General features: G+C 42.5%; 1 protein-coding gene across 1 annotated transcript; it reads left to right on the top strand.

Moving 5' to 3' along the window:
* Positions 1–9,472: 9,472 nt before the first annotated feature.
* On the top strand, positions 9,473–12,183 carry LOC145351382 (C-C chemokine receptor type 5-like). The gene is made up of 2 exons (XM_080200993.1): positions 9,473–9,539; positions 11,273–12,183. Exons 1-2 carry the CDS (start codon positions 9,473–9,475, stop codon positions 12,181–12,183), a joined length of 978 nt encoding a protein of 325 aa, XP_080057119.1.
* Positions 12,184–12,320: the final 137 nt, after the last annotated feature.

Here is a 12,320-nt window from a genome sequence, read left to right as displayed (position 1 = left end):
GGGACTTTCCTCGATAACTGTTCACATTTGTTTCTTATTTCCATGTTTGTTTAATTCCATGTGTGGTTAATTCTCTAATTTTAAGTTAAATTCGCATATTGGAATTTGAGCGGAGATTCTTCCAGCTACATTATGCATAAACTAACTATAATGGTTCTGTAACTTTGTCCATTGACTAAGTAGCAACCTTAACGCAAACCCACTCAGGACAGATTGTTGAAATGGAAAAAAAAATCATGACAGAATTTTTGTAATAATAAGTTCATGTTTCAGAGCGAAAACGGCTAGACGTTTAGTTTGGTGAGATGGATAAGAAAACTTCTGGGATAATTAGCTCGGTAAATGGACAGTCAACTGAATTTCTCAATCTTCAGCAATCATAGGTTGGACCTTGCATGAAGTAATGTACACCGCTCCGGTTATCAAAGGGTATCACATACTTCTGAAAAATGGTACAGACAATGTTTTCCGGGGTGACACCAGAAGTCAGCGACTCCACTTTTGTGGAGCAATGTCAAAACCATTTCTGAAAGGTAGGGGAGTCTAAAACTGCAGGGCATAGGTTTAAGGTGAGAGGGGAGAGATACAAAAGTGTTCGGAGGGGCAATTTTTTTCAGAGTGGTGAGTGTCTAGAACGAACTGCCAGAGGTAATAGTAGAGGCAGTTACACTTTTGTCTTTTAAAAAGCATTTAGGTAGTTACATGGGTAAGATAGGTATAGAGAGGTATGGGCCAAACGCGCGCAACTGGGACTAGCGTGGACAAGTTGGGCCGAAGGGCCAGTTTCCATGCTGCAAACCTCTATGACTATGACTCCATCAATGTCAACTGACCTATTCTGCGGTGTTAATAACCAGGCATCGCATAACCTCCATCGCCCTTTACTTTCGTTCTCACGGACATTGCTTCATGTTCAGTGGCTTAATAAATCATGGTTCTTCTTGCATTCATAACTCCACGTCTCTTCAGTCTCCACCTTGTCGTCCAAGTCGAGAGTGAATCCATTTGACATTTCCACATAACTTTGATATGGACTTGCTTCAATGGGATTGTTTTAACTCGCTCAATTTTTGTAAATTTAGTTTTAACTGCAGAATGTCGAATAATGGCTGTGTGTCCGTCACCAGACCGGTAAACGCTTCAGCACCCTGCACATCCATTACACCGCTTTGCACTTCGTCCACCTCAAGCTGTACAGATACATAAATAGCTAATCACACGTTATAAACTAGAACGTAATACATAGAAAATCCAGTCAGAGAGAGGATTATGAAAATATATTACTTTTTTGCCATTTATCATAATGCAACTTCTAGTTCTGAATAGCATTGCACGCTCAACGCTTTGTCAGGTTCGTGATAAATTAACTTTACAGTCATTACATTTTTCAAAATAGGAAGCTGATTTGAAATATGTGAAGTTTATACTGGCAAAAACTATTTGCTGCGTTGCCACACATTCATGCGGACAGATGTTCGACAGACCGCACCTGAAACATTGATGTTGAAATCCTGATTAAAGCCGAGATGATCAGTCATCAACTGAAGCCTAATTCCCTGACTATTATGATCATTGTTCTCTTATCAATTTACACCCCTTATAAAATAAACATACCCATTGACTTAAGATATTTGTCGCGTTCCCGATTTGGTACATTCTCATTGCAGAGATTAATAAACCCAGTCTCATTCTAAATTGCATTTATCGTGATTTATAATCGATTCATTGAAACAGCTGGGTGTTTTTTTTTCGCGACTTTAATTTAGAAACTATACAATGACGTGAACTTTAATTGCTCATCCGAGTAAAGTTGTGAACCTTATCGGTGGCTATCCCGCTGCATTTATACGCCGTTGATAAACATGTTTTACTATATGTAAGGAAACAAAATTGAGGACAGGTATCTGGTTCCGAATGCGGAACCAGAAGCGTCCTGGGAGCAGTGGGAGGGACAACTGGAGCTACTTAGTGAGTATAGAACTAACCTACTTTAGGGATCCGCGCCTAGTCTCCAGGGAGCAGTCGGAGGCTGGAACCGAGCTTCACAGTGAGAACAAAACTAACGTCTTGAAATGTGTCGCCACAGAAAAGCAATACTGCAGCAGGCGACGGTGCAGAGGGACCTCGGGGTCCTTGTGCATGAGTCGCAAAAACCCAGCCTGCAGGTGCAGCAGGTGGTCAGGAAGGCGAATGGGATGCTGGCCTTCATAGCGAGGGGGATTGAATATAAAAGTAGGGAGGTCTTGCTGCAGCTGTATAGGGCACTGGTGAGGCCGCAGCTGGAGTACTGTGTGCAGTTTTGGTCGCCGCCCTTACGCAAGGATATTTTGGCCTTGGAGGGAGTGCAGAGGAGGTTTACTAGGCTGATGCTGGAGTTAAGGGGGTTGAGCTATGAGGAGAGGCTGAATAAACTAGGCTTGTACTCGTTAGAGTTTAGAAGAATGAGGGGAGATCTCATTGAGACATATAAGATGATGAATGGGATAGATCGGATAGAGGTGGAGAGGGTCTTCCCGCTCAGAAAGGACAGTAGGACTAGGGGGCACAGCCTCAAGATAAAGGGTGGGGGGGGGGCGGTTTAGAACGGAGTTGAGGAGGAACTTCTTCACTCAAAGGGTCTCTGGAATCTCTGGAATTCTCTGCCCGTTGAAGTGGTGGAGGCTGCCTCGCTCAATATTTTTAAGACGCGGGTTGATGGGTTTTTGATAAGAGAGGGGATTAAGGGTTATGGGGAGAGGGCGGGAAAGTGGAACTGAGCCACGACAGATCAGCCATGATCTTATTGAATGGCGGGGCAGGCTCGAAGGGCTAGATGGCCTACTCCTGCTCCTATTTCTTATGTTCTCATGTTCTTCAGCAACACGCCTGTATCATAACGGGCATCATCAATCAGATTGACACATCCACATGATGGAATGAACTGTGGAACTGCAGTCCAAACATATAAATATAATATGGATTCGCAGTATCAATCATATAGAACATAGAACATAGAACATTACAGCGCAGAACAGGCCCTTCGGCCCACGATGTTGCGCCGACCAGTTACAAAAACAATGACCCACTAGCCTATACCAATCCCATTTCGTCCATAAACCTATCCAGAGATCTCTTAAACGCCCCCAAACTAGACGCATTTACAACTGCAGCAGGCAGGGCATTCCAATCCCTCACCACCCGCTGGGTAAAGAACCTACCCTTGACATCCGTCCTGTAGCTACCCCCCCCTTAATTTAAAGCCATGCCCCCTCGTGCTAGCTTTCTCCATCCGAGGAAAAAGGCTATCACTATCCACCCTATCTAAACCTCTAATCATCTTATATGTTTCAATAAGATCCCCTCTTAGCCGCCTTCTTTCCAACGAAAACAACCCTAGATCCCTCAGTCTCTCCTCATAGGACCTCCCCTCCATACCAGGCAACATCCTAGTAAACCTCCTCTGCACCCTCTCCAACGCCTCCACATCCTTCTTGTAATGCGGGGACCAGAACTGCACACAGTACTCCAAGTGCGGCCGCACTAGAGTAGTGTACAGTTGCAACATTACACTGCGACTCCTAAATTCAATCCCCCTACCAATAAACGCCAAGACACCGTACGCCTTCTTGACAACCATATCTACTTGATTCCCAACTTTCAGGGATCTATGTACACACACACCTAGATCCCTCTGTTCATCCACACTATTCAAAGTCCTCCCGTTAGCCCTATACTCGACACATCTGTTGCTCCTACCAAAGTGAATTACCTCACACTTCTCCGCATTAAATTCCATCCGCCACCTCTCGGCCCAGCTCTGCAACCTATCTAAGTCTCCCTGCAGACTATGACACCCTTCCTCACAATCTACCACACCTCCAATTTTGGTGTCATCAGCAAATTTACTAATCCACCCAACTATACCCTCATCCAGATCATTAATAAAAATTACAAACAACAGTGGCCCCAAAACAGATCCCTGAGGCACACCACTCGTAACTGCACTCCATGATGAATATTTACCATCCACCACCACCCTCTGTCTCCTATCTGATAGCCAATTCCTGATCCAACTTCCTAGATTACCCACAATCCCATACATCTGCATTTTCTGCAGAAGCCTACCATGGTGAACCTTATCGAACGCCTTACTAAAATCCATGTATACCACGTCAACTGCCTTACCCCCATCCACCTCTTTGGTCACCTTCTCAAAAAACTCAATAAGGTTAGTAAGGCACGACCTACCCGCTACAAAACCATGCTGACTATTTCTAATCAATTCATTACACTCCAAATAACTATAAATCCTATCCCTAATAATTTTTTCTAAAACCTTGCCCACAACAGAAGTAAGACTCACCGGTCTATAATTCCCGGCAAAGTCTCTGTTCCCCTTCTTAAACAATGGGACAACATTCGCTATCCTCCAATCCTCCGGGACTACACCAGAGACCAATGACGACCTGAAGATCTGAGCCAGAGGCTCTGCAATCACCTCTCTCGCCTCCCAGAGAATCCTAGGGTAGATCCCATCCGGACCAGGGGACTTATCTATTTTCAGCCCCTCAAGAATTTCCAGCACATCCTCTTTATCAACCGTAATACTGTCTATTTTACACCCCTGTAACCCAATGTCCTCCTCAGCTATATTCATGTCCCCCTGCGTGAACACCGAAGAGAAATACTGGTTCAATACTTCTCCAATCTCCTCCGGTTCCACACACAACTTCCCCCTGCTGTCTGTAACTGGCCCTAATCTTGCCCTGACCAACCTTCTGTTCTTGACATACCTATAGAACGCCTTAGGATTCTCCTTAATCCTATCAGCCAAAGTCTTCTCATGTCCTCTTTTAGCCCTTCTCAACTCACTCTTCAACTCCCTCCTAGCCAATCTAAAGCTTTCTAGTGCACTATCTGAGCCCTCCAATCTCATCCGAACATAAGCCTCCTTTTTCTTTTTAACCTGCTCATTATCCGAAAGGTAATTATTATACAACGAACGTGTCTCATGTTCCGTATTAGAAAGGAACAGAAGAAGAGGTAATGGGGAATTTGATTTCGCAATTGTGTTCATAAGGTGTCTGTAATAAATGATTGGTTAATATAGACATTCTGAGCATATCCTTTACAGAACTAAGCTGGAAGCCTGGCCAGTGTCAATATTAGCAGAGAATAATGGAAACAATCAGTATCTGAGATTTACCTACCATGAGTTCGGCTAAGGTTCATTGGTTGTTTGAGGGAAACAATGATTATTGTTTATTGCAGCAGTTTCAACAAGAACGGATAGCGATTATGACTTTATTAATGGATCTGTATGGAGGTTAAACGTCTCCTCAGACATCCCTCCTCAGGGATGTCGATATAAGACTGTTGACAAGTTTAAGCAAAGTTCCACAATCGGGAAGAGAAGATGTTGGTATAGACAAAGACTGCTTTCGCGGATGAACATCTAACTGCCTTGTGGCGGTTGCACCATCTCAAGCTGGCAGTGCAGATCTGGTAAGGAAGGTTACCAGAATCATTTTCTGACCCAGGAAGGCAGTTTACTCTTGGAGAAGCAGTCTGCCTGCAGCGCAGATTTTTCTTTAAGTTGCGTAATGCAGATCTAAATTAGACAATGCTGCAATTTAATACGACATAGAAACATAGAAAATAGGTCATAGAAATAGAGCCCGCACCACCATTCAAAATGATTGTGGCTGATCATGCACTCTCAGTATCCCACTCTCACTTTTTGTCCATCCCCCTCAATCCCTTTTGACACAAGGGCTCGTCCAGCTCCCTCTGGAACATATTTAACAGCTTTCTGTGGTGAAGGTTCAAAAGCTTCCACAGGTTCAAAACTTACTGAATGAAGAAGCTCTTCATTTTCTCAGTCCTGAATGTCTTACCACTTATCCTGAGACTGTGACCCCGAGATCTGATTTTTCTAACTCTATATTCTTCACCAGACGCTAATGCCTTCCTTACCTCTGCAAACTCAGGAGGTCACAAAAAGCTTCTTGTCTCCGTAACACTCCAACTCTGAAAGTCATTGCAACGTTGCCCATCGTACAAAGTTGCTTTCAGCAAATGGACCATCACATTTACTACGGCATACCACTGTCTGATGACTCAACAAACAATTAGTTGGCATTAAAGTGATTTGGAATGCTATTTGTATTCTGAACAGTGATACAGAAGAACAAGTGTTTTTTACAATGCGGTTGCTTGTTACATAACTTTAAACCAAAGGGATAATGAAAAGTTGAGTCATTTTTCAATAATTTGTTTTTGATAAGATAAATATAGGAGTAAAATTGAAACATAAAGTTACTTGTGAGACTAATCACCAATGACATGGAAGAACAAGCAAAGCTTTCATTTCTGCATAAACGTCCTACCTATGACAAGATGTTTGTGATAAATGTTTATGACCACGCTCAGAGCCAGAACTAGAATGCCATGAATTGTTTTTTGCTCTTTAGGATATGGAGAATACCGTCACACTAATGGCATACAGAGACCTGGAAGGACCAAGCTAGAGTCCCAGGCTAGCCAAACTGACACCCACTGACAATGGCATGGTTTACAAAACATAACAGGCTACAAAATGAAGGCACGTAAAATTGCTGGTTCCAACGCACCCCTCCCTGATGAGCTCAATACATTCTATGCCCATTTTGAGCAAGAGGTCAGTGAGAGCATGCCCTCCAACCTGGAAGCCCAGGATGAACCTGTATCTGGGGTCTGATATCAGAGCAATTTTCTTGAAGGTCAGCTCAAGGAAAGCAACTAGCCTGGTCGGGATATCTGGACGTGAACTCAGATCCTGGGTGGATCTGCTGACGGAGATATTTGCGGATGTCTTCAACCTCTGTTGACAACCATCTGAGTTGCCTACCTGCTTCTAGAAGACAACCATCATCCACTTACCTAAGAAAAACCAAGCAGTGTGCTTTAATAACTATCGGCCGATGACTGACATTCATCATTAATAAATGCTTCGAAAGGTTAGCCATGGCCTGACTCAATTCCAGCCTCCTGGACTACCTGTATCCACTACAGTTTGCCTACCACCGGAAAAGGTCCACAGCAGACGCCATCTCCCTGGCCCTGCACTCAATCCTGGAAGACCTAGACAACTATATCAGACTCCTATTTATTGACTACAGCTCAGCCTTCAACACTATTATTTCCACAAAACTCATCTCCAAACTCCATGGTCTGGTCCTCGGCACCTCCCTCTGTGACTGAATCCTAACTTCCTAACTTCCTAAATTTGGCGTGTCAGTTATGACTCTCACCAACGTTCACAGATGCACCATAGAAAGCACTCTTTCTGGTTGTATCACAGCTTGGTGTGACTCCTGCTCTGCCCAAGGCCGCATGGAACTGCAAAAGCCGTGAATACAGCCCAATCCATCACGCAAACCAGCCTCCCATCCATTGACTCCGTCTACACTTTCCGCTGCCTCGGCAAAGTAGCCAGCATAATTAAGGACCCACGCACCCCTGCTATTCTCTCCTCCATCTTCTTTCTTCGGGAAAAAAAATACAAAATTCTGAGGTCACGAACCAAGAACTGCTGCTGTCAGTCTTTTGAATGACCATACCTTGCATTAAGTTGATCTTTCTCTACACCCTAGCTATGACTGTAGCATTACATTCTGCACTCTCTCAGTTCTTTCCCTATGAATGGTATGTTTTGTCAGGATAGCGCATAAGAAGCAATACTTTTCACTGTACGTTAATACATGTGACAATAATAAATCAAATAAAATCTAATCTAATAAATTCAGTGGCAGCAGTATAACATGAAATTTAACAATAATTTCTCACCCAAACACTGGAGAGTATCAGAATCACAGAGTCACTGAGTTGCATCGTATTATTGAAAATTCAACAGATCGATATTCGTATCACATAGTAACACAAGACAAGTATTATTGCAAATACGTATTATCTTTGAATAAAAAAAAGTGTTCGATGGTCTCATCTGTCGGAAGTGTCAATGACTCAATAGTCCTACACTGCATCAGATCACTGAACTGTACTAGTTTGTAGAGTACCTTTAGTTTGAGGTGCCTGACTAATACGTACCACTTCCTTGAGATATCTTATTACAGGAACTGATGAATAAACTTACGTTCATTTCACGTTTTTAGTAGTATGAATTGGCTGCACAACTTTAAGAAATAGGTTAAGGACTCCGTTAGTTTCAGGTGACCAATTCAGCTGGGTTGTAATAGATTAGGATGTTGTTTCAGTCAGAGGAGAAGAAGCAGTTTCATTGTCGGTATTGGGTGCAGAGTTATGTTCCGAATTGGAGGGTGAACATCGACTGGTCTGAATGTTAGTGCTACTTGTGGCGATTGTAAATGAAATCACAGAATCCCAACAGTACAGAAGAAGAATCTGTTCCGATCTCAACCTCACCCAGGCCCTGTGCCCTGCTAATCGCCTTTACACTCGGGCCAATTTCAGCACGTCAATCAACTTAAACCGCAGATTTTTGGAGTGTGGGGGGAAAGCAGAACATCTGAAGGAAACCCACGCAGATACGGGGAGTAAGTGCAACTCCACGAAGGCAGTGACCAAGGCCGGAATTGAACCTACATCCCTAGTGCTGTGAGGCAGGAGTGCAACATGCACCACCGTCCTGCCCACGGCAAACTTTCAAACGGCCACAATGTTTGAAGAGCTGGAACAATTAGAGCGTCTTTTTCAGCTGGGGAGTACATACCGCGTGAAAAGTGTGTGCCAGTCAGGGGTTTTACCTGAGCCACTTGCCCTCTACTTTATCCCCGTAACCCCGCGCTTTTACCTCCTAACCTATATCTCTGGGCATGACCAATCCATCTAGCCTGAGCGAGAAAAGAGGGCCACCCGGATTAAACCCACACAGAAACAGGCAAGTTTCACACAGATAGTCATCCAAGAGCGGAATTGAACCCAGGTAGTGGATCAAGATTGGAATCGAGCCCAGATCTCTGCTGCTGTGAGGCAGCAGTGCTCACCTCAGTCACCGCGACGCCACAACGCATCAAAAAATACACTGTTAAAGGAATTTCAGATTACAGAAGAAGCGCCCTGAGACAGGCAGGGTACATTTAGAATTTCAAATATGAATGGTCACAATGGAGTAAAAGTCATATCATAAACAAGATACGATCTAGCGTTGGGCTGTTATATTTGAATGAACAACCTTAGTTATGGGAGAAGATAGAGCCAACTTCATTATTACTATTATTAGTTAAAGATGCTGGCATTGGGCACTTTTTTATTAGCATTCTAAGTCGATTGCGGAAATAGGTATATTCCATCCTAACACAGGCTGAGCTCAGTGTCATAATCTGTTGCATCAATTTAAATAGAGATAAAAATAGTGCAACATTAACTTGCCCTGGGGATTCGACAGGGTATAAATTAAATGCTTCAAATGGTTTCGAGTTTAATGCAGAGAGGTTTGGTGCAGCAGGAAGCAGCGAATCACTTCTCAGGCAAAATGCATTATCCAAGTGACAGTATCCTGAAAATATATTACAACATCCTTTCTGTGTTTGGTGTGGTTGGTAAGTGACTGTGATGATTGAAGTACTTTTACAATGTTTAAGATCTGCTTTCAAGATTTGCCCAGTGGTAGTAAATGTTACATCTTGTTCTAATTTTATTCCATTGCCCCAATACAATCTCTATTTATCAATCAGGTGATCATTTGATTGCCAAGCCGTTGACATTTGGCATTGAGAGGCATTTGGCTCATTGATTCTAAATTGGCTTCCCGTGGAACAGTATTATGTGCCATTCCCCCATTTGATCCACATACCATACTTGCTTCAAATGTCTGCACAATTCCCTTCTGAAATGATTGACTGAACTTCCAACGGGCTCATGAGCAACAAATAACATGTCACTATCAGTCATTATTAAAGAAAAATGTTCTACCTGGCACTGATCAAGTAGCTCTAGGTCAAAATGTTAAATACGCATACCCTAGTCCTTGAGCCATGAGCTAATGAGAAGAGTTTCATGTTCTCTATCTAACCAAAGTCTGTTATGACATGGAGCACTGCTATTAAATCAACCTTGAACTTCTTTTCACTCCAAGGAAAGCAATGCCGGCATTTCCAAACTAAACTTACATCCATACTTACAACTGAAATCATCCATCCTGGAACAATCTTCTAAAACTGCTCTGAACCCCTTGAAGAATCTTTACATATTCCATAACCCGTGGTGACAAGAATTGGAAGCAATAGTTAAGGACAAACCAGAGCTTCAAAAATATCCATCCTAATTTTCCTTTATGAAGAACAGATCCATATCCATAACTGCCAATATCTTAGTGGCAGTTATGGATATGGCAGCCCCCAAAACAGATGCACATGCAAGCCTTAGGTTTTCTTCACACACATATTATGGAATTATATTATTATTTTGTACATATGCATCTCTGTAAGCTTTCTACCAGAACGCATGATCTCACACATCTGTATAAAATTCTAACTTCCACATGCGTTGATTCCGCTAACCTAACTTTTCCTGCAGCAGGCGATTCGTATCAGCCTCACCCTTTGTCGTTCCTCCAACTTTGGTATCATCGACCACTTCTAAAATTTTATATGTGATTTAAAATGTAAAAGCCAAGTGATTGATAGATGTCAAAAGAGCAGCTGTGCTCGGAGATACGCTGAGGAGACAACAATATTTATCGTCCTCAGGACAAAAATCAGACTTCTAACACAATTATCAGTCAAGACTATTTATTGGTGTCACAAGTAGGTTTACATTAACACTGCAACAAAGTTACAGTGAAACGTCCCAGTCGCCACAATCTGTCGCCTGTTTCGGTACACTGACGGAGAATTTAGCATGGTCAACACACCTACCAGCACGTCTTTCGGATTATGGCAGGAAACCAGAGCACCCAAGGAAATTCGCGCACACATGGGAGAGCACATAGATTCTGCACAACCAGTGACCCAAGCCGAGGTTCAAACGCTGCTTGTTGGCGCTATAAGGCAGCAGTCCTAACCACTGTGCTACCGACCTGCTTTCTGTCCCAAACTAATTACTTTAACTTAAACACAATCGATTCCACAAAATTCAATTTTGAAATTTCAACCTTTTTTTCCATCCTAAACCAATTTCTCTAACTTAAACACAATCGATTCCATAAAATTCAATTTTGAAATTTCAACCTTTTTTTTCCATCCTGAACCATTTTGCTTTTAATACTGAATTGCTATCCTAATGCAAGAAATGTTTGATTCGTTTATTTGCACTGTTTTCCTTTCTCTCATAGTTAATTTACTGGCGATTGTGATACTATCCCGGGGAAAGTGCGGCCTCTCCACTTGCACTAATTACTACTTGGTGGCCATGGCTGTGGCAGATCTTCTATTCATTATGACTAATGTCATTCTGTGGAAGGTTGGCTATTACTATTTCCCGCAGAGGTTCTTTTACATCACACCTGTGTGCAGTTTTATTAATGTGCTGCGTCATGCCGCCACAGATTGTTCTGTCTGGTTCACCATCACTTTCACCTTTGACCGATATGTAGCCATTTGTTGCCAAAAGTTAAAGACAAAGTATTGCACTGAGGAAACTGCAGCTGTGGTTTTGGCAACAACATGCATTCTGCTCTGTTTGAAAAATATACCTTTCTACTTTGCAATAGAACCTGCCGAACTAATAGATAATGTGCCGTGGTCCTGTTATATTAAGCCAGTTTATTACACAGCACCGGAATGGATAGGATTTGACTGGGCCGATACGGTTTTAACTCCATTGCTGCCATTCACTTTGGTGATGGTGCTCAATGCTCTGACTGTCAGGCATATTTTAGTTGCAAGTCGAGTCCGCAAGAGCTTAAGGGGTCAGGGCAATAGAGACAATCGCAATGACCCAGAGATGGAGAGTAGAAGGAAATCCATAATTTTACTTTTCACCGTATCCGGCAGTTTTATACTTCTATGGCTAGTGTATGTTTTACATTTCTTATATTATACCATTAGAGGAGTAAACGCCAGGGATTACACCACATCTGAATTCATATTCGGGCAAGTTGGATTTATGCTGCAGAATTTAAGTTGCTGTACAAATACATTTATTTATGGGGCGACCCAGTCAAAATTTAGAGAACAGCTCATGAGTGCAGTGAAATATCCAATTACAACAATGATTCAATTAATTAATAAACGAAACAAATGAGAAAACCCAGCGATGGGTTTCTATGTGTTCACTCCACTAACTTAATGTTTATCCCAGATCCTCAAATTGAAACAGAAAAAGAAGTGCACGTTGGAAAATAAATGGTGTCTGCATGTTCGAACCATGAGAATATAACA

The sequence above is a fragment of the Carcharhinus amblyrhynchos genome, chromosome 13 (genome assembly GCF_965287045.1).
Source record: "Carcharhinus amblyrhynchos chromosome 13, sCarAmb.v2.hapA, whole genome shotgun sequence".
In the NCBI taxonomy this organism is placed as follows: Eukaryota; Metazoa; Chordata; class Chondrichthyes; order Carcharhiniformes; family Carcharhinidae; genus Carcharhinus; species Carcharhinus amblyrhynchos.
This window is presented reverse-complemented; position numbering and strand designations above follow the sequence as displayed.